The following is a 23,452-nucleotide window of genomic DNA, read 5'->3' as shown; positions in this document are numbered from 1 at the left end:
AATGGGATTCCATTGAACTTTCTTATGTAAGAATAATAGAAATTCTCCTGACTGTTTTATATCGTTATGTTGACAACTTTTAAGTGACAAAAAAAAAAGTTAAAATGGTCAGCTTCAAGACATCTTTCTTAACACGAAGATGCGCTTACGACGGTCATACCTATTACAGACATACAAGCGCTATATGTAATTCTAATGTTGAATTTGAAAGTTGTCACTTAGGCCTAATAGTTTTGCAAGTGCAAATTTTTTTTTCTACAATTCTTTTATTTAACTTGTACCTTTTTGGAAACCTGGACATGGATCTCAGAAATGGCTTGAATGATGTTCCTAGAAATTTGACAGTTGATGTATATTTTTTCAAAGTATAAAAAGAAATTATTTTAAATAAGGCTAGAGAACTAGAAAATCTTTATCTTGAACGGACTATATGTCTTCGGATATTTCCGCATGTAGGCATTATATCATACAAATGAATGTTCAAAATGTAAAAAATGTTTTTTTTTGTAAAAATCTAAAATTTATTAGTTATTAAAAGTAAAATAATCAATCTATAAGTTGTATAAAAGAGATATTGTGTTTAAAAAGTGTAGTTTTTTTTTAAATGTTTTTCTTGTTTATTACTAATAGCACTGCCAATTACTGCCATTGATAATGAGGCTAATATAGCACATGTTGATCTGTAATGAGTGTGATCATTGTAATATCATCTTTGTGTAAAGTAAGACGTTGTCGTGGATGACAATGTACAACAGTAATGGGGATATTCGACCATTCTGACATAAGAATCTTTTCAAAAAGTTTTTGATTAATATCATAGTAGATGCCTCTCATAAAAATGGTTAAAATTTTTAAAGGTAAAAACATTATTCAAAAGTTTCAGTTGATGTCATGCTTAACAAAACAGGTCTTCTACAAGATGTTTTGCTTAACATGAATATAATATTATGATAAATACACCTAATAAAGAATACTTACGCTATTTGTGCCTCGATTGTCAGTCACACTTCAGTATCAGTCATTGCCCCCATGTTACTTTATTTAATTTAACCTACCTTTTAATAGATGCCAGGAACCCCGCTGGGGGAGCTAACAGTGCTCCCTCCAGGTCACTGCTCCATAAAGTAATGTTGGCTTAACAATGGTGTTAATGAGACTGACCTTGGTGGTGGTGCTTATTTCCCTAGATCCCCAGGTGTTCTTCAGCTGATAAAAGGCTGCTTGAGCTTTACTAATGCAGGTTCTGACATCTAGATCTGTTCCTCATGTTTGTCTAGGATACTGCCGTGATAGGTGAAGCTTTCAACCTCTTCCAGCGCCTTGCCATGGACTGTAATGGGTGTGTTTTTGGACGCCTTTATCTTGAACACTTTTCTCTTCCCTCTTTTTTATGATAAGACCCATTCTAGTTGAATTGTCTACAACGACACTTTTCTTTTCCTGCATCTACTGTTGTGTGTGAGAAAGAAGAGCCAGGTCATGTGAAAAGTCGAGGCCATCTAGCTGTTTCCACATTGTCCACTGAACACTGCTGCTGATCTATAGCTGTCTTCATGACCCAATCAATGGCTTGTAGAAACAAGTCATTTCAAGAGGTTGGCAAAATAGAAACTTGCCTCTAAAATTGTCATCATTTATATACCTAACCTTACTTCTAAAATATTGGGTATCCTTGTCAGTAAAGCTCTGATCAAAATGATCTTATAGTTATTTCAGTTTCATAGATTCGGCTTATAGAATTTTGTTACAAAGGATGCAATGGGACTTTTCTATTCCGCCTTAACTATTGAATTAAAACCATTTCATAAAGAATGGGCTTTATATATTTTCTTTTCTTAATGTTCTTCTGTTCAAGGTCTGTTTTCATGGATTGTTCAATAACATGAGCTATGAAACAATGGCATATTATTAATTATAAACGAAATTGCTTTTCAATCACGTCATGATGTAAATGAGTTATGCATTAATTTAAACTTAAGATATTTATTCTACCACTCTTAAAATTTTGAAATCTTTTTGATTCAATTGTCTGCAACAACTATCCTGGAATATAAAAAAAGTAATTGCCAATAAAAAAACTTTGTACAATTTCAAGTTTTACTTGTAAGAAATAAAAATAAAAATTCACAGATCGTCATTTGACCTCCAAAATGGTGACAATCCACTGTTTGAGAGCCACTGGTGTACCAGGTCTACACACATTTATCTTTTCTTTTTACTATTGTCTCTTCTCAATATTTTTTTTTTACATAAAAAAGGATAGAATCCAGTTTGACTTCTAAAAGTCCTCTTTATTCAGTAAAAAGTTGATGTATTGAACTTAGTGTGGGTTAAGATTTTTTATGCTTGTTAAAAGATTTGACGATATTAAATTCAGTTAGAAGCTTTATAACATTCATACTAGAAACTTTTAATAATATATTTTAATCAGTTTTGATAAATAGTGCTGTGTAGAACAAAAGTTCAATGGGTTAACTTTTTTTTTCAATTTTTTTGCAGCTTTAATTCAAAGTACCAGGTGGCCGAGCCTTGCTCGGTTAAATAATTTCTTAAGGAAGGTTATATACCCGACGTCATTTTGGGAATATTTTTGTAATTACCAAAATGAACGATCGGATAAAGACAACTAATCTGAAGAGTTGCTTTAGTGTTCTGTTTGTTCTAAATGTAATTGTAGGCCTACATGGCGATTAAATATAAAGTCTCTTAAGTCTTTGCAGTGTAACTTCTCAGATGGTTACATTCAGACATTTAATTATGCAATTAGTATATTCATTATGGCTTTAGTACGAATCATCAAGTGACGCGAATCTCTACATTATAGGGTAAAACTTTGTGACAATGTAAAAATGGCGCATTTTTTCTTAATTGACTTAAATCATTGCATTAGTTTTCTATAGAAACGTTTCCGTGGGGCACCTCTTTTACGCCGAACACCTCGCCTTTGGAATATGTTCGTCCCCCATACAGGATACGTGCCCTGCCCAGCCTGACTGTCGGACTATAAGAAGCTTATACCGGCTTTTGCCATCCATCCATCTCAGTGGTGCTACAGCCCATGGAGGGATATGGCCTGCTTCAACACGTAGATGATATAAGCAGCGTTTTTCCCGTTAAGGTCATGGAAAATTTTCCTTCATAAAACATTTTGTAGCCAAAATAAATTTTTCTATAATTTCAAACCAATATATGGTCGACCTCGAGCTTTTCCGATGAGGCCAATGAGTTGAGAATTTTTTTCTCACTAATATGCACATACCTTGAAATTTTAAAGAAAATCGTTAGAGCCGTTTTCGAAATAAAATTTATATATAAATATATATACATACATACATACAAGAATTGCTCACTTAAGAGTATAGGATAACCATAAAGATGACATTGTGACTTTTTTTTTTTTTGATGGCTCTAGAGAGAAATACAAATCAATCCAGGAATTGAAAGGCTGTTCTTGGGCTTACAATCATTCAAATTCTCTGAGTGGAAACATTATTGTATTGGATTATTTAAAAAAACATCTGAAAACTGATGCTTCATATTTTGGCACTATTATAGAGTCTGGTGAGTTTTAGTTTCAAGATTTCATCTAAATGCTTTAAGCTTTACGTATCTCTGCTCTGTGTGATGTTCTACAAATACACTAGCTTAAATACTTCATTATTTAAAACTATCTACCGTATGGATCGCAAAGTCTGAAAGGGGAACTATACTTTACTTTTTACAATATCTGTTTAAATAGTGAACTGCCCATTATGTCCAGTATCAGTACACAATTCTGACTCTTACATGGCTAGACAAATAGTTGGTGTAATATAAATTGGCTTAGTCATGTCAAGGGTTCAATTCTTTTAATGAATTACATGTACCATCATTCACACACACACATTTTTGAATTGAATACAAAGTTAAGCATTAATAAGTTCTTTTTTTTTTAAAAAAAAAAAAAAAGAACATAAAAATGTATTAAAAAAACAACAACACATTTTCATATTGAATCAATTTATTTGTCCTTATTTTAGGGTACTTTATTATTATACTTTTTACAATGAATGCAAAAAAAAGGAAAAACAAAATATTATATGATATAATTACCTTCTTTGTAATTCATTCTAATATATATATATTTGTTGTTATTATTTGTTATCAATAGGATCACATCTGAACTCTATCAAAATGGTCAGAGATTTTAGTATAACTGCAGCGGCTGTAGATTCAGTAGTACTTGCTGGTTATCTCAAGGATCATGAAGATCATGCAGATGTTTTTACCTCAATTGAAACTTTAGGACCTCTGCCCATCTACCCTTGTGTCTTCAATAGCCAATTGCCAGGTAATTAGAAACATAATCATTAGTTTTTTTCATTGCATTTCAAGAATAATGATCTAAATGCTAGAGATTTGTTGATTAATTCAGTAGCAAAAAAAAAAAGAATACTGATGGTTGAACTAGTATTTTTAAGTACATGTATTGATTTTTCAGTTCAAATATTTTATTCTTAATTGAATTTAAAAAATAATAAAACATTCTGTGCTTTTTTTAAGGCAGTATTATGATTGATAAGCAATGTCATTATTTTTATTGATAATTAATATAAACCTGGTATCCTAATCAATCATTTGGTTCCTTGCATTGCTTGTTGTTTAACTTACTGAAATTATTTTCCATTTTCAGACAGGAAGTATCTGTTTTGCTCATTTGTATTTCATTACCCTGTTATGATTAGCTTCAACAACATTTTTGTTTGTTATCAGACAATGTTATATTAGGTATAGAAATAAAGGAAAATGCACACCCTAAATGGGTGTTTATAAAACTAAAATGAAATTTTATTTTAGTTAATGCAATTTAAAAATTAAAACTTACCAACTGTGTACAAGTCTCTTTAGAACTAGATCTAGGTAATAATTTTTGATACAAATTGAACTAAAAATATTTTATATTATATTATATTTATTTATATTTTCACAAAACTTAATGTATAACATACATACAACATATAAATTGATTGTCTTGAACTGAATATCCTATGTCACAACCATGCGGAACATTAATATAGAAAGATACAGCCTTAAGCCCCCACTCTTTAAATCGTTTTTGGTAAAAATGCATTGAAAATGACAAAAAATCTGTATTATTATTCAAGACGAAATTAAAAGCAATTAAAAACATTTTGGTAAGAAAGAAAAAAAAGACTTTTTAAGCATCCACAATAATATGATGGCATCATTGATTAGGAGAGAAAGATGAATTGTTTCTCTACAAAACAAAGTGGTAGTGTCTCAAGTATGCAAATATAGTTATACTATGTGGCAAAACACAATAGTGCATTCTAGATCTAAATGTGCACACAACATGACATGGCCTAATTGTGCCGATGTGCCAAAAACTCAAACTCTAAATGTGCAAACAGTTTTTAACAATACATTTAAGTCTTGAGTAAGCTTGTATAGTAATGATGGAAAATTGCAAAGGTTTTATATAGTACCCTGTGCATCTCTAGATTTATTTTCACTTGATATGTTTCTCACATACTATTTCTATTTCTTCAGAAAGTATTAAGCAGACCATCACAAATGCTCTCCTCTCTATGGACAAATCTGTGGACTGGTCAGATAGGTTAAGGTCTGTAGGGATTCTCAAATTTGTTCCTGTTGATGATGACCTGTATTATATAGAAAAGAACATTCAAGCTGGTGTTTCTGGAATGAGTATTCAAGCTACTTTCTATTAAATATTTATATGTTGTTTGTTTTTTTTGCATGAGAAAAAAATGCCTTATCAGAAGACCAAATTTTATCTATATATTTATTTTTTAAACTTTATTAAATATACCCGGCATTAATATTTGTACTAATCTTTTTAAAGTATATTTCTCCAGAATACTTTTTTTTGTGTCATTTATATATTGGATCAATTATTTCAATAAGAATGTAACTTCATTTGCAATGTATGCATTCTAAGAGTTTAACATTAGTCCATCCATTTTATGAGAATAATACTTTTATTTTTGTTGGCATTAACAGATCATTTAGTGGAGAGCCAAATATCTTAGACAAACTCCTTGACTGAAACTGATCTACAGAAATTAGGTTGCATCATGATAGAATTGGATTGGCTGATGGAAACTTGTATATTATACTGTATTCTCTCTGTGGCATTTTACGTCTCGTGAGACGATCTTTTCCCTTTGCAACTTCTTGCGTGACTAAAGAGGCCAATCCTTGATACACAGCTGCGATCACAGGTTGGGCATATAAAATCACCAGGCGCCGTTGCATTTTCACCCTTCTTTCTGCTTCTGTTGTGTATGACATCTGCAATCTGTGACCCTTCCTTTATGCTCTCTCTCCATGTGGATCTGTCCAGTGCCACCTCTTCCCAGTTGCCAGTGTCGATTTTGAAGAGCTTCATGTCGCGTTTGCATACATCCGTATAACGTAAAAGTGGGCGACCAGCGGCTCTCCTGCCTTCAATTAGATCGCCATACAGGATGTCCTGTGGAAGTCGACCTACTGGCATTCTACGAACGTGGCCAAGCCAGCCAAGGCGTCTGCTGCTGATAACAGAGCGGATGTCCTGGCATCCTGCTCTATGTAGCACTTCCTCATTTGTTATCTTATCTTGCCACCTTATTTTAAAGATCCGCCTTAGGCATCGGAGGTGGAAGACATTCAGCTTTTTTTCCTGCCATGAGTAGGTTGACCATGTTTCACTTCCGTACAGCAAGGTGCTCAACACACAGGTCCGGTAGACTAGGGCTTTAGTACTGCTAGTCAGCAATATGTTGTCCCAGACTCTTTTCTGCAACCGTGACATGGTGGCCATTGCCTTGGCTATCCTGTTGTTTATGTCTTTATCCAGTAGAGTGTTGTTGGATATGATGGAGCCAAGGTAACAAAAGTGATCAACAATTTCTAGTGGTTGGCCATTAATGCTTACTTGAGGTGCAGTGTTTGTGTTTTGGACAAGTATCTTAGTCTTGCTTTGACTGATGTTTAAGCCGAACTTCTGGCAAGCAGCAGATAGTTTGTCAACCATGGACTGTAGCTGAATATCAGAATCAGCCACAATAGCTGCATCATCAGCATACAGGAGTTCCCTGACGAGTAGCTTCCTAACCTTGGTTTTTGCCCGCAGCCTTGATACATTAAATAGTTTTCCAGAGGATCTTGTATGGAGAAACACACCTTCGTTTATGTCGCTGTACGCATAATGCAGTAGACAGGAGAAGAATATGCCAAACAGAGTAGGTGCGAGCACACATCCCTGCTTGACACCACTGCAAACCTCAAAAGGTGCTGATTGGGCTCCATTGAATTTGACAGTACATTTAGTTTCCTCGTGAAAACATTCAATTAACTTCAGTAGTTTGGGAGGGCAACCTATTTTCCTCAGGAGTTTGAAAAGGCCACTTCTGCTGACCATGTCAAAAGCTTTAGTCAGATCGACAAAAACAATGTAAAGGGGTCTGTCTCTCTCTCTAAATTTCTCCTGCAGTAGTCGTAGAGAAGATATCATGTCTATAGTGGACCTACCACTCCTGAATCCACACTGAGACTCTGGGTAGACTCTAGAAGCTATCACTTGCAGCCTGGATAGTGCCACTCTAGCAAAGATCTTGCCCACTATACTGAGGAGAGAGATACCCCTATAGTTGTTGCAATCACTCCGATCCCCTTTGTTCTTGTATATTGTGACTATAGTTGCGTCACGCATGTCCTGTGGGACATGACCTGTTTCCCAACAGCGGCAGAGGAGAATATAGAGTTCAGGGAGCAGGAGTGATTCGTTGACTTTCACTACTTCCACTGGGATACCATCACTCCCAGGAGATTTTCTATTTTTTAAGCAGTTAATGGCTTTTTTGAGGTCACTAAGGCTCGGAAGCTCATCTAGGCATTCCAGTACTGGAAGATCTGGTAGAGAAGCCAGGGCGACATCGTCTACTGTATTCTGTGTGGCATAGACTTCGAGGTAGTGTTCTGTCCATCGTTCTAGCTGCTTGGTTTGATCTGTAATTTTTTCTCCTGATTTGGATAGAAGGGGGGCAGGCTTAGACACTGCTGGACCCAGGGCCGCTTTAATGACATCAAATAGAGCTTTGCTATTTCCTGAGTGGAGACTGTCTTGGATTCTGTTGCAGGTATCCCTCCAGAAGTTGTTAGCACATTTTCTAGCCATTTGTTTTGCCTCTTTATTAGCACTTTTGAAGGCCTCCAGAGATTTTGGATTAGGCTTTGTCTTGTGAGCGAGGTGTGCAGATCGTTTTTTCTCGATGCAAGGTTCCATATGTGCTAGATTCGCCTCAATCTGTATACTGTATAAAATGTGCATAAACAAGAACTTAAGCAAAATATGTCATCTTATCTTGACTCTACTAGTATGTGACTTAGAAACTGTTCAGGTGCTTAGCCAACTAAATCAGATATTTCAACTAGTGTATTGAACTTCTACACTATAGATTCTGTTGACACATGGACATGTATTAACATGTTTAGAAGTTCTAATAAAAACTCATTAAGCATTACAAGTCTTGTTTGTATGCAAATTTTGTATTTCACACAATTATATATTCACTTAATACAATAAGCAAATTCTGATCAAACTGATAAGAAATTTTATTGAAATAAATTAATGCTTGTCACAAGTCTTCAATAATATATTGACAGACATCGTTTTATTTTTTGACAAATGTAAAATTTACAAATAGAATCTTTTTGACACTATCAAACCAGAATGATTTCAATGTTTTTTTTCTCAAATAAATTTGTATAAAATGAAATTTGAAAAGACAAACAACAAAATACAACCCCAGTATGCTTAACAACAGAAAAGGTAACAACCTGAATATTCACCCAGTGCCTTAATATTAGTACTTGTGACAGAATAGGTATCAGTATTTATTTAATATCTATACCAGAGATCACACAAAAGCTTTGTCAATTATGTCAGTCTATGAAATGACACAAAATATTCAAAAATATTCAACCGCTCAAAGGAAATGTCTTTAAAAAAAATTAAATTATCCTACAAAATAATTGATGCATATCCATTCAACACACACCATACAAACATGTCTGGAAAAAAAATTACAAAAAAAATCAAAATTTTCAACGATTTTGATTTAAAATGAAAAAGTTTTCAATTTTGAAATGCTTTAGGCACACTACTCAGGAAAACACAAACTGAAAAAATGAAAAAAAAAATAAAATTTAATAACCAGAAACTAATAGTTTATTTTATTGCAGATAATACTATTAGTACGGTATAAAAAGCATGTTTAGCTAAATTAGAAAAGAACATTTCTAACCAATAAAATGCCCACTTCAGAATGGTATTCTATATTTGTCTACAATGCAGAAAATTGTAAAGCAATTTTAAAACAAATAATTTAAGAAATTGGGCTTTTTTATGGAAAAAAGGTTGTGGACATCTTCCTTGCACAAGAGCATAGGAACTGTCATCACATGTTTTGGTTGACCTATATTATTTGCCTTAATAGATGACAATCTGCTGGTTGTGGCTAATATGACATACTGGGTTGAGCATGACTTTAGGCAGTATTAGTTTCTGATTGATGAGCCTGATTGGCATCTTGTGGTTTCATCACATCTGGTAACTCTGGGGGACTTGACAAGGGATGAATATCTAGCTGTTCCCATTCACCTTCTGTTATAAATAGAGAGAACACAATGATAGCACATCTACTATCATATTTAAAACCATTACAGCTGTCATGGAAAAACATTGATACACTAGAACAGTTAATTTTTTTTAAATATAAGTGAACCTAGCTGTTACAGATTGAGTATATTATTACTAACTTAACTATTACTAACTATATATATATATATATATACACACATATACTGCATATATTGTATCAATCCCTATGATTAGTAATAAGTCTCATCTCAATTAGCATTTAAATAATCCTTACCAATGAAATTGGAAATGAGACAAATAGAAATTCAGATACATCATAGATCACAAAATGTTAAACTATCACATAAAACTAATCTCTAAAGCTCGTTAGAGAGTAGAATAAATAGGACCAGCTCTCACCTAAATTTCAAGAAAAAAAATTATGTCTATGTCTATTACAAGCTGTTTTTTGCCTTATAACCAGACACAACAGAATGAGGCAACACATGGTACAGTATTGGCATATGGAGTTTGTTTTCTCATGGATTTGCCCTCCAGCCTCGCATAGGATGGGGGAACCCATTGCATTGGCTGAAGGGTCTGTTACACATGGATCAATGGATGTAATTAATGATCATCTTGTTGATGGGGACTTCCAGACACAAGGGTCAGTGAATAGCCAATCCTTCCTACTGGCCTAGCTGGTCAATAAGATTGATGGACTTTCAAGGTTATATGTGAAGTCACTCTTACAGTTCAAATAAGTAGATGTTAGATAAGACAGGGCCCGGAGGGGATTAGCCTACATGTTTGGTTAGCGATTACTCAAATATAGACTAGATCTAGAGCATCTTCAGCCGATACAATGAGAGGAAACAACCATTAATTTGCTGCCCGAAAAAAATAATGCCAGGTGAAATGTTGGCTTGAGCTGTCTTCAATCACAAGGCACAGAAATGGGTGAAAGCTCATTAACACAGCCAGCCCCTCATGCAATCAGAATGACTAGATATGCTGCTTTTTTTCCTTATATAGTTAAGCAGAAAATAAAATTATATATTTTTTTAAAATTAGGTAAAAATTTTTGGAAAGTGGACAAAATTTTAGGAGACTTTTCATTTTTCAGGCTACTTTAGGAGCACTATAAGCCCTTGGATGTGCATAGCTTTTTTTTTTTAAAGAACTTTTAAATGAAGAGGTCTGTAGCTACAGTGTAGAAGCACCTACTTGGGAAAATTTGTACTTTTGAAGCTTTTTAAAATCTAAAGGTATTAAAAGTATATATTTGTTAAATTAGACATATTTCTTTTAAGTTGTCTATTTATTTATTACTATTCGATCTTATAATTTTTAAAAATATTTGTAAATGTTTATTTTTATAGATTTTTTTTATTCAGAGTACCGGTATATTAAAGAGTTTTTCAAACTGGAAATCGGAGCTATTGTGTTTTTATTTTATAATACTATTCAATAGAATAAAGGCAACATTTTTTAAAAACCTACATGCAGTTTAGAACATGTACACATTAAATTTGCCCCTTTGGTTAAAAATAAATCAATCACCACTTGAACTAAAAACCCATATTACTGTTTCAAAAAGTTTACCTTCTGTTCTAAAGATCAAACCAATGGTTGCAGGAGATTGGGCTCTGGCCACTGTACTTGTATATCCATAATCTGATAAGGCTTTGTGGTCATCTGACATAACCTGACCGATACAAACAGAAATGTCAAGAACAAACTAATATTTATGACTATAAGTACAGTACAATTATCTTTAACTCATTGACTGCAGTGTTTTTTCATAAAATAAATGCTTTTTTTTGTTAGAAAGTTTTTTTCCTAACATGACTATAACAAAAAAATGTGTAATTTAAGTACCAATGATGCTATACTAACATTTTTGGTATCAAATTAAAGGTAAATGAATGGAGAATATGAAAAAGTAAACAACTGTCCATTTAAATATAAGATACAAATTATATTCTAAATAAATGACATTATTACAAAAAAAAAAAAAAAAGGCTGCCAGCTTTAGTACTTCTGAGACCTAAATCTAGATGTTCATCTTTGCATTACTGTTGAACTGCTGATGAATCACATATATTATTTTTCCCGGCTTTCTAGTCAGCCAAAAAAGGAAAGTTATTGCATTTTCATGACTACTACTAATAACAATAGATACCAGTACTAAATGTATCAATCAAATGTACTCAAATATTATGAATGGCATTTCCATGGAGGCCATCACCGCTCATATGGGAAAATGGTGGGACAGAATGGACAGGTAGCAGCCCTTCTTCCATCCTCTTACTTTTTTTTAATACATTAGTCTTAGATCTAGCTAGATCTAGATGTAGAGGTAAAAGCTTAGATCTAGTCAATCTTGATCTACATTCCAGACCTAGCTACCTTAGGACTCTACTATATCTGACTCTAACTAGTAGTCTGCTTCATGATTCATCCTTTGCTAAATCTAGACCTACTGGATCTATCTAAATCTTCAGTAGCACTATTCTAGAAATATGATCAATTTTCTTCTATAGTAAACATTGTGGGTGTGTCTTGGACTAGCCTAGCAATGACCTTAATTTTTGCAGATAAACAATACTAAAAAAAAAAGGATCTTAAATGGGCAAAAAATGCCCACAGTGGATGATAATTGGATGAATGTCTACTATTTCTGTTCTTTTTATTTGTTCTAGGCTTAGACCTAGATATTTATCTATATCTTAGATCTAGATATTTATCTATATCTTAGATCTAGATATTTATCTATATCTAGAGACAAGAGCTTAGGTCTAGTCAATCTCGATCTACACTCTACACCTAGCCTTATGACAATACTAGTTCTAGATCTAAATACTAAATATATATATATACAAATCTACTTCATCCTAAGCTAAATCTATACTATATCTACTGGTTCTAATCTCGATCAAAATCTTCATTATGACTATTTATTTGTGATACATTTTAGAATAATTATTAAGTTTCTTCAGTAAAAAAAAATGTACATGTTTCGGATGTTCCTTCAGAGTTGAAGATAGTTTACTTCCTAGTCCGAACCTCCCGCAGGACGACGGGGGACGGGAGCAGGCAGGATTTGAACCCTCGACCATCGATAAATCCAAACGACAGTCCAGCGCACAAACAGGCAGCCATCCATTCTGGGTGTGTCTTAGACTACTGTAGCCATGGCGATATTTTTTTTACAGATCAACAATCGTAAAAAAAAAAAAAAATCAAATAAATGTCTAAATAAGGCCAAGAGTTTGTTATTTCTATGCAAACATAGGATGAAGAACTCTTTTATAGAGAGAAAATAGTTCAAGTATTGTTTGTTAAAAACTTAGATAAAAAAATGAAATAAAACTAAGGTTGGGTACAAGTGTCTTTCCCAGAGGCATTCCCTGCTATCATACAGTCCGTCTCTGTGAAAGATGCGCCGCAGCCAATGAGTTAAACTCCCAAAAAAAAAAAAAAAAAGTACTGATTATAAAATGTTTGGTAATGTGGCTCTATCTAAAGCTTCATTGTAGAGTAATCGGAAACCCTATTAATGATACAAGAAAACAAAACAATAAAAAAGGATTTTAGAAATGCTAAACCACAGGATGTCTGATCTCTTAAATCTCTTTTAGCGAACTTCTTAAGTCTCTTAGGACTGGCAAAAAGGAGAGATTGTAAAGCTTCCTACATAGGGCAACTTGGCAGATTGCATCAACTGGAGGGGCATTACCCTCTTCTCTGTCAAGGGCAAAGTTTTCACCGTTTTTCAGCTTCAACTGTCTGTAGATGAGAGGCTCAGAAAAGAGCAAGCAGGCTTCCAAAGAGGCAGATCATGTGCGGAGCAGTGGACACCAGGTGGGAAGGGGCTTCAGACATTGCCAGAGGAACAGCTTGCCACCAAATACTACAAAAGGCGCGGGAGGATTAAGTCTAAGTAAGTTATATTCAAACATTATGTTACACAAACTAACATTTAAATGGCATTCATAGTTTAGGATAATGTAGACTATTTACAACACTGATTTACCTTTTTAATATTGATTTGTATAGGCATACAATATGTATACCTTAATTTGAGAACAAAAGGCCTAGCTACTATAAAAGTAGTTACTGTATCTCTAACAACACATATTAATAATAATAATAATAATTTTATTTATAAAGTGCTGTTAACAAACAAAATGTAGGCTCAAGGCGCTGTAATAACATTACAAACACAAACACGACAGCTAAAATGACAATCTAAAAAAGTTTTAAACAGATAGGTCTTAATGTTCTTAAAAGTGGTGTAGCATGTTGTCTGTCTGAGATCAATGGGGAGTGAGTTCCAAACCTTTGGTCCGTGCACTAAAAAAAAACGACAGAAGCTTTTGAGGGAGAAACGTGGCACCACTAAAAGAGTTGAGTCCATTGAGCGCATGGCTCTCTGGGGGACATATGGAGTTATCAGTTCGCTAAGGTACAAGGGCATCTTATTGTTGTATATACACTGATGACAAAGTTAAATATGGTCGAATCTGGCTTAATCTGTGCAGCTGCAGATAAAGACCCTTGCAGAGCTGACTTATGTGTGGGTCAAAAGATAGTGTTGAGTCGAAGAAAACTCCAAGATTCTGCACTACATGGACATAAGGAACCTGGCAGTTAGTGATAAAAAGAGAATCTGTGTTTTCGACTTTGAGATGTTTCAGTGCCAATCTTAATTATTTCTGTTTTGTCTTCGTTCATCTTGAGTTTATTCTCAACCATCCAATCACTCATCCTTGCAATGGTACCACTGATTTTCTCTGCCAGATGCGACACCTCTTAGGGTATAACTGTGAGCCATCGGCAAAGAAATGGTATAAGATGCCGGTTGGCCGTATGACACCTCTGAGTGGATATGTATACATAGTGAACAGTACTGAGCGTAGAACTGATCACAGATATTACACAGAATGTAAATGAAATGTGAAAATGCCTTACGATGAATATAAAGTAATGTTGTGCATAATTATTAATTTCAAATCTAGCTTTATAGATGGTTTCCATTTATAGGTATCAAATATGCAAGTTTCATTTCAGCGGAGCTTCAACAGCTTTTGTGCCTATTTCAAGCAAGACGAAGATTTTAAAGTATTTTAAAACAGTTCACCTTTAGAAAAATAAAATTAGTTGTTGCATTTCTATCAAGAACGAAAGCAATGGTAAAATTTTGAAATCTAAATGTGAAAGACAGCCACTAAAAACATTGATTTCTCAAAACATTATTGTCAATGTCCAGAAACAGTAAAAAAAAAATTAATTAATTAATGTTACCATACTGCTATTTATCACTGAAAATGTTGTTTTTCGAGTCGAAAATTCAGTTTGAGTTTTTTTGGCACATCGGCACACTTTAGGCTATGTTGTGCCCGTAATCCCTAAAAGGTTACTCTCCCTTCATACCACAAGAGCTAAATTCAGTTCAACTGCTAATAGTTTATTGATTGTTTTATACATGTAACGAAGCATCTCCATCATGACTATAGATAGCCTATCGCACAATATCTTTTTCTCCTTACAAGATGGATGTTATTTGAAATATTTGCCTTATTTTCCGTTTTTTTTTTTTTTTTTTTTTATCATTTATAATCCTAGAACACATGCAGATCAATTCCATTCATAAATGTTTTAAATTCAATAAATAACTGCAAGCACAATCAAAATGATTTCAGTAGATCTAATTATTAACAGAAATATTTCATGTGAATTCTATTGATTCTAACTTAAAAATAATCACATATAGCAGCAAAAAAACTAAAACTTACTGTGTCGTCCTTGTATAACCTCATTTGTTCTGGTGCAACTTTTAAAATGCCTTCTATTATTCTTTTCACTTCACCCATGGTTGTACTTTCTTTACAATCTGTGAAAATTGTTGTCTTCTTACGTCGGATCATAATGAAGACATCCTGTAGAAACAAAATAAATTAAATTAATCTAAAGTATTTGTTATTTTTTAAATATAATTTTGTGGCTATTACTATTAATTAAGCTAAGCTAATTAAGCTACGGTCTGCAGGCTTTTTCAGTTCACAGACCAAAGGTTTGGAACTCACTCCCCATTGATCTCAGACAGACAACATGCTACACCACTTTTAAGAAGAAGATTAAGACCTATCTGTTTAAAACTTGTTTAGATTAACTGTCATTTTAGCTGTCGTGTTTGTAATGTTATTACAGCGCCTTGAGCCTACATTTTGTTTGTTAACAGCGCTTTATAAATAAAATTATTATTAATTGGTTATCTCTCTAATTCAGTATGCAATATTTTTCTTCTGAAATTAATCCAGGTAATCACCATTCTACTGTTTAATATCCACTATTTAAATCTTAGTTGGATCTGTTTTGCACAAAGGCTAAACATCAGCCATTTTTGTAACCAAAATTGGATTCACAATTAAGAATTTAAATGTTTTTTTTTTAAATTCTCATTCTGTGAATGTAGATATAGCTCAAGATGGTAGTTGAAATCATTGATCAATTTTTATCTTATTAAATTATTTTCTTTGTGATCATTCATTGAATTTAAAAAATCTGAACAAAGATTAGATTTAACTGAGTGTTTTTATGACATTTTCTTGACTTTATTCTAAAGATAAATCTAACGGTTAGTGGGAAAAAAGATATTTTTTTTCTCTTACTATGTCCAAAATATTTTAATCAGAAAAATTAGAAATTTTTCAAATAACAAGGAAAAAAATATAGGTCTCCTACATCTTTATTTTTTTAACCATACACTTAGAAAATTCACTCAGCTTTCCAATGATACCAAATTTATTATGATTAAACGATTCAACGACCCTTTAACCCTTTGAACCCTCACAGTGTTCTGCCCTTACCTTTCTATTCCCCTAGGCTCCTTGGGAAATTACGCTTAACATAAGCATGATTAAAAAAACTAATGGTATTAAAACTTAAATGAACTATTTTATTTTTAGAGAAATTTATTAGAATCTTTATCTCTTTTATACATTTTCTTGGTATGCCAGTCTTCTCAGCATGTAGACCCCTCATTCCTTCTATCAATCTGGTGCTGGTATAGATGAAAATCTAGATAGTGTTTCTATTTACAGTATCTAGAACTAGATGATCTTTGAGTCAATCTCCATTTCCCCATCATTAGTATCATTTTCTAGATCTAGTTCATTTCTTAGAATCATTGAGTTCCCTGCTTCATAAAAAGTTTATAAATATTTATTTGGATTAGACTATGAGTACCTGAATCAATAAGGTGTCTTTTCATTTTGTAATTAAATTTTTACCATTTAAAAATACAAAACTGATGGGTTCGAGATTATTGTTATTTACCATAAGTCAAATAGTCCTATGTGACTTACTTTTTTTCCTTGGATTTTTAATTATGGAATTAGGTTTAAGGTAAGGTGTGCAAGACCGATATATCGGACTGAGTTTTTACAGTTTTTACGTGCAGACCGATAAATCAGGCTGGCAGGTTCAAAAGGTTAAACCTTAGCACACTTTTTTTCATGTACTAATATTTCACAAAGGTCGGGATGACCTTTTATCAATAATACCCGTTTTTAACATTAGTAAAACTAAAATTACTGTACACTAATACATGTAAAATTGAATGAATCATTTCTTTATACCAATATTATTGATTATTAACATAAAATATAATAAAGATCTGTATGCTTGGGAGTTCTTTTGGACAGTGGATGTCGAGGCACAAGAAGCTAAAATAGAATCTGTAAATCTAGGTATCTAAAATATTCTTTCAAATAAATATACTTAAATAGATCTAAATCTTAAATCTGAAGATTCTTTTTCTAATCAACACTATTATTCTATAACCAGATATATCTAGATCAATTTAAAAGCTTATTATTGTGTTGAAAACTTGACAACCACAAGCATTTTTCTTTTTAAAAATTTAGTTTTTCGTAATTTACTAAATGATATTTTAAAATTTTAATTTGCCACTTATCAATTAAAATTCCTCATTTAAAACTGTACTTCTTCTTCTTCTTCATCGTTCTCATTGTTATGTTGGAGTGTTCATATGACTAGACCAATACATGAGATGAACTGCGCAGTGGTTTCCAAATCAGGGAGCTCTCCATATAGTTTTCTTTCTATTGGGGTGATTTGGGGCCAATGTCTTATACGGGCCTCTTGGTAGAGAGAGCAGTTTTGGAGGACGTGGTCGGCATTTTCTGGTGATACTCCACATGGGCAGATTTCACTGGTTCCAATTTTGAGCTTCCGGTAAATGTGTTGTCGCATTCTGTTGTGTCCGGTCCTGAGTCGAAAGATTAGACATTGGTCTTGTCGGGATAGCTTATAGTAAGCGTCATCTTTCTTGTGATTTGGGTGAGAGCTCGTCCATTTCTCATTTATTTTATCTACAATTAATTTCTTCATTTCTTCTGGATAGAGTGCAGAGTTTACTTGTGAGTTTGTTCTCCCACTCTTGGCAGTGTGTCAGCCTTCTCATTTCCTGCTAGTTGTATGTGAGCTGGTATCCATTGAATAACAGTTTTTTTGCTGTTGTTGTTGAGCTTTGTAAGTGCTGTTCTGAGGTTTTTGATATAAGGGGAATCAGAGTTTTGCAAGCTTTGGAGGGTTGTTTTCGCGTCTGTTAGAAAGACAATCTGACTGTGAGGGGAACTTGGATGATTTGCTAGCATGGTAGCAGCTAGTGCTAGTGCTTCCCTTTCTGCTCTGTGACTGTCAGAGAGCTCCCCAGATGCAATGGATTTTTCTAGTTTTCCTCCATCTGGCCATTCGATAAGTATTCCAGCTCCTCCATTTGTGGTGGCTTTATGGGATGAGCCATTCGTGTAAACTCTGATCCACTGATTGCTAGGGTAATTGGTATGTAGAAAACAGTTCACTATTTCCTTGAGCTCTGTTGGTCTGTAATCAGATTTTCTTTTTATGTTTTCAATATGGTCCCTTATAGTAGGAAGAGGGCTTTCGTCCCAGGGTGGAGATTCATTATAGTGTATTGAGGATTCCACAGTAATTTTTTCAAGTTGGTGTTTCTTTTTTAGGTTTAGAGATTCCTGTATGAAATTGGTCCTTTTGAGATGGTTTTTTGTGCCAGTTTTGTGGATTTTTGTTCTGAGTGGGTGCCTCTCCAAGGTTTCCAATTTAGTGAATTGGGAAAGGATTTTTATTTCTCTTCTTTCATCCAGAGAAATCAGGGCAGTGGTTTCCTCCATAGCTCTTATGGGTGTTGTTTTGATTGCTCCTGTCATTATCCTTAGACCAATATTTTGAACCTTGTCTATTTTTCTTAGGTTGGTTTGGGCTGCTGAGCCCCATGCTGTGGCACCATATTCTAGTACAGGTCTTACATAACTGGTATAGGTCTTTTTCAGGATGTTGTGATTAGCTCCCCAATCTGTGCCAGCTAATGTTTTCAAGAGGGATAGTCTCTGGATGCCTTTACTCTTGTGTTTTATCTATTTGGCTTTTCCAGGTTAGTCTGTACAATTTGATATACTTTTTTATATTATATATGTATTCACAATAGTTTTTGAAATATTCACATAAAAAAAAATTTGCTTCACTTTTATTTTTATTTCTTTATATTAAGTCTCAAGTCTAAGTATATTCTATATAAATAAAGTCCATACTGGACAAACTTAAAATCACAATAACTTTTGAACCAATAATGCTAGCATCATAAATTTGCTGTTGTTGGAAAACATTTTTCATCATCTTTCATTCTATTACACATATGTTGGTATAGGATCAATTAAATTTTTTTGGTGCAACTACCTAATCTAGCTAGATCTAGTTTTCTTTTCTATACTATTTCTAGTTTAAGTAGTTATCTAGATGATCTAGACCAGTGGTCTTCAACCTTATTCAGCCAGCGCCCCCCCCTCTAAGAAAAACACTTACAAAGAAATCATGAGAAGACAAATATGAACAACATGTCATCAATTCATTCATTTTTTATCCCAAATGGAAGACGGCCGCATGCCAAAGGCGATCTAAGAGTAGGACAGAATTACAGTGGTGCCTCTGTAAGCGCTATATAGACCATTTAGGTGCCATTTCACCCTCAACTGGCATAGAGGAAAGTACCTGGAAGCATTCTCTGGCAGCAGATGGCCTCTGAGAAAGGCAGTTGGAGAGATCTCACAAATTCTGTGGGACAAACATTTGAGACTCAAAGAAAAGCCATCATTGACAAGCGCCAAAAGAAGGAAAGAAAATTTAAATAGACCGCAAGCAGCTAAGGGCTTTGTCTGCTCAAAATTCTTGATAATATGCAAGTCACAACTAGGTATGAGTAGTTATGTGAACCTCTGCACTCAGCCTTAATCTTCGGAATCGAAGGCATTGCCAATATTATCATTATACAAAAATTATGTCAAATAGTTTGCAGTGATTACAAACAAAAATTAATCTCATTGCCATGATTTTCTTTCAAATCCTAAGAATAGTCCCCTTTTAAATTGTTGAATATTAGGACCTAATGTTTTAGGTTTAATTGTAAATTAAGTTTATTTTTTTTTTATAAACGTTATTATTGCTGAATTCACTACAAAATGAAATTAAGCTAATGGGAACCATGTGTCTCCTGCAGTCTGACAATATTAGAAATTTCAAGCTTTAAACTAGTCCAAGCAAGGTGAAGATCTCATCTAGTGACTACATCCAGTCAGTCTATTTCTTTGCTTATTCATTAAGTTTGTTACACACTAAAACTAGATTAACCATGTATGTTGATGGAAAAGCTAAAACATAATTCCAATTTTAACCAAAGTTTGGGAATTTTACTGAAACATTCAAATGCAGCCACATCTTTTTCGTGCCTCCTATGTTAACATTCTTTTCACTGAAGACATAATTTTAAAAATCTTTTTTTCCATGCAACTCAATTTGAACATCGGTAACAGATGTTTGATAATTGTCATTTTAAAAAAATTATTTATTTACATCCTAAAAGCGAATTGTAATTTCTTCATAGAGCATTTGTTGTTTGAATTGCAGATATCGGTGTCTTAAGGTAGTATTTCATTTGTTAACAAACAAGTTACGTGAGATTGTAAAACTCTTTAAAATAGATTTAATATCTCAATAAAAGTAAAAAATGATATAATCAATGAAAGTCCCAGGATGGCTCCCTGGTCGTGCGGTTTGCACGCTGGACTGTCGTTCAGATTTATCGATGGTCCCGGGTTCAAACCCTGCCCGCTCCCATCCCCCGTCGTCCTGCAGGAGGTTTGAACTAGGAAGTAATTATCTTCAACTCTGAAGGAACATCCGAAATATGTAAAACATTTTACAAACAAGTCCATCTCTTTAGTAGCAGTGAAAGGTTGGTTTCATTCATTTGCGTTAGATGCCTACCATAAAAAAAATATTTGTCAGCCTGCTTAAAGTTTTCGCAAACCATTGAATTTTCCTGTTTCTCAAAAAAAAATAATTCAAAACTGTATTTAAGAGCTTAACAAAACGAGCAATAAAAAACTTCTTTCGAAATCCAGCGAACAACAACAGCAACTAACATCTTCTTCATCATTTTTTTTTACTTATTCACTAAAACTCTTTGCAATATTCCATTACATGTCAGCGAGTTTTCATACCACTTTGTCAATGTTTTTTGCTGAAGACCACTGATCTAGAATTTAGAGTCTAGACTCTAGACTGACTAGACCTGACTGACTGCATTAGTTAGTGACATTACTAAATTACTCTTTCTAGGTCAGTACTAGATTGTAACTAGATCTAGTTACTAGTAGTACTCTAGTTTAGACATATATGATATAGATATAGATCTAAATAGCTCAAGTGTTCATCTAATCAATAAGATCTAGATTCTAGATCTACATCTATATCTAGCTAGATCTAGATTAGATAAGATCTAAATTCTAAGTGAAAATCGAAAATAGGTCATATATGAGAAAATCTATGGTCATGGTAACGCCTATATCATTTTCTCAAAATATTTCATAATACTAAAGAAAATTTCAAAATTTTGGTGAGTTATTCTAGATTCTATTTTGATATAAATTAATAATTAAAAAGCAATTACCAAATCTAGACCTAGAATACTTTACAATTTTAATATGACAAAAAGCCTTGGTTACTTACCATTTTGTTTGTTTCTGTTTATCTCGTTATTGGCCTATTCCAAAAACGGACCGGAAATTGACCTACACACACACAAAGGCACAGACCTAAATCTATAAACTAGACTCTATAGACTTTAGTTAGCACTGAGCTATAAAAAGAAGGCATGGACATTGCCAGGATTTTTTTCGCGGTGGTGGTGGTTTGGGCGTGTAGTCGAAATGAAATCCTCCCGCAAGGAGGGAGGATTTTGTGACTGATTTTTTGCTTTAATTTTATTTTAGATGAGATTTTAATGTTAAATCGTCACTTGCCGCAGTGCAGCCAAGGGGGGTTTTGAGTTTAAAATCCCCCTGCCAGGGGGTTTGAGATTAACATCCCCCCCCGTCTATAAAACAAAAAAATAATGCAATGACAGTAACCAAATTCCATGAGCGTAACCAAGGGAAATTTGAGTTAAAAACCCCTCCAAATATTTGTTTACGATAAAACCCCCTCTTCAATATAAGACCAAAACATACAACAGTCATCATTACGTTTAAGCCCCTCCAGAGAATTTTTTAGTCTAACCCCCCCCCCCCGGCCCAAGCGGGGTTTGAAGCTTATAACCACATTTTCAATGTGAAAATAAAACAAACTATAGTCACAAAATTCTTTAGGCGTAGCCAAATGGAGATTTTTTTAAAGTTTATAACACCACAACAGATAGTTTTGACGTTACAACTTCCCTTTTAGATAAAAAAAAATCTAAAGCAAACTACATTCACCGAATTCCATGAGCGTTGCCTAAGGGGTTATAAATTTCTACCAGCCGCTGGGCTCCATTAATAAAATACAGTGAATAGCAGATTTGTTTTTTGAACACACATTTTTTTTAATAGCAGGATATGCACTATAGATACATCAGAGAAAGTTGTTTTTATTTTTTTTAAATACGATTTACGGTTAGGTTGGAGTCTTGGGGGTGGGGGTACCGTCTTAATTAATAGGTATACATTTTTTTAAAAATTATTTATTTTATTTTTTTCAAATGTTCTATAAATATACTTTACTTTGTGACACATTTTTCTGTTAATAATATTGTGAATTTGTGAAATTCATGGATTATTGTGAGTGATGGATTTTTCATTTTTTAGGGGTAAATGTGTTTGACCAATTTTTAAAAATGTTAAATAATTGTCTGCTGCTTCTGATTTTTAGCGGCCCCCGAAAGGGTAAAAGACAACATTAGTTTTGTGTGGCCTGTCTGTCCGTCCGTCTGTCCGTATGTCCCGTTTAGATCTCAGAAACTAGAAGAGAAAATGATTTTTACCGCGCAGTTTTCACACATCCTCATTAGGTTATACACTTAACAACAATCTAGGCCTAAATTACAATAAATATAGACCAGATCTACATAGATCTTTTTTGATCTTTTGATTTTTCTATATTTATAATACGAGTTCAAGTCTAGATATAGTAGATTCTATATCAAGATTCTATATCTAGATCTAGACATAGATATAGACTTTGCGACTCGGTACCCACTGCGATATTACAGGGGTGCCATAGCATTGTGTGAAGCCATGATGTCAGTGTCTATATTGCTGGCAAGGGAGGGGTGTCTAAAATCCCTCCACTAACTCCAGGAGGAATTCTTTCTACGGTAAAATAAATGTCTTTCGAAAGAATGAAGTTACACACACACGCGCACCTTGATACACAGCTGCGATC

At 33.7% G+C, this 23,452-nt stretch overlaps 2 protein-coding genes across 4 annotated transcripts in view; one reads left to right on the top strand and one right to left on the bottom strand.

The window, feature by feature from the left end:
* Positions 1–8,531, top strand: part of LOC106074752 (uncharacterized) — a 29,770-nt gene extending 21,239 nt beyond the window's left edge. For both annotated transcript variants that reach the window (XM_013235588.2, XM_013235586.2), the window contains 3 exons: positions 3,413–3,561; positions 4,151–4,330; positions 5,551–8,531. In XM_013235588.2, coding sequence (XP_013091042.1) covers positions 3,413–3,561; positions 4,151–4,330; positions 5,551–5,732 — 511 coding nt within the window. In that variant the 3' untranslated portion in view covers positions 5,733–8,531. The remainder of the gene's footprint in view (positions 1–3,412; positions 3,562–4,150; positions 4,331–5,550) is intronic.
* Positions 8,532–8,604: 73 nt separating this feature from the next.
* Positions 8,605–21,916, bottom strand: LOC106074753 (elongin-B-like). Of its 2 annotated transcripts, XM_056005279.1 has the most exons (5): positions 21,761–21,916; positions 15,448–15,591; positions 11,252–11,354; positions 9,539–9,670; positions 8,605–9,186 (listed from the first exon to the last, which is right to left on the bottom strand). In XM_056005279.1, the coding sequence occupies exons 1-4, from the start codon at positions 21,761–21,763 to the stop codon at positions 9,555–9,557; spliced, it is 366 nt and encodes a 121-aa protein (XP_055861254.1). In that variant the 5' UTR covers positions 21,764–21,916; the 3' UTR covers positions 8,605–9,186; positions 9,539–9,554. The 2 variants fall into 2 exon arrangements, with proteins under 2 accessions (XP_055861254.1, XP_055861253.1); XM_056005278.1 differs by lacking the exon at positions 8,605–9,186 and having other exon boundaries at positions 9,213–9,670.
* Between the last annotated feature and the right edge of the window lie 1,536 nt (positions 21,917–23,452).

The sequence above is a fragment of the Biomphalaria glabrata genome, chromosome 12, assembly GCF_947242115.1.
Source record: "Biomphalaria glabrata chromosome 12, xgBioGlab47.1, whole genome shotgun sequence".
Lineage (NCBI taxonomy): Eukaryota > Metazoa > Mollusca > Gastropoda > Planorbidae > Biomphalaria > Biomphalaria glabrata.
This window is presented reverse-complemented; position numbering and strand designations above follow the sequence as displayed.

What these genes read in the sequence shown, in the direction of transcription:
- LOC106074753 (XM_056005279.1), bottom strand. An exon ending in GGTTATACAAGGACGACACA is followed by an intron (nt 11,355 to 15,447) that starts GTAAGTTTTAGT and finishes TGTATCGGTCAG; the next exon opens with GTTATGTCAGATGACCACAA. An exon ending in TTTGATCTTTAGAACAGAAG is followed by an intron (nt 9,671 to 11,251) that starts GTAAACTTTTTG and finishes TATTTATAACAG; the next exon opens with AAGGTGAATGGGAACAGCTA.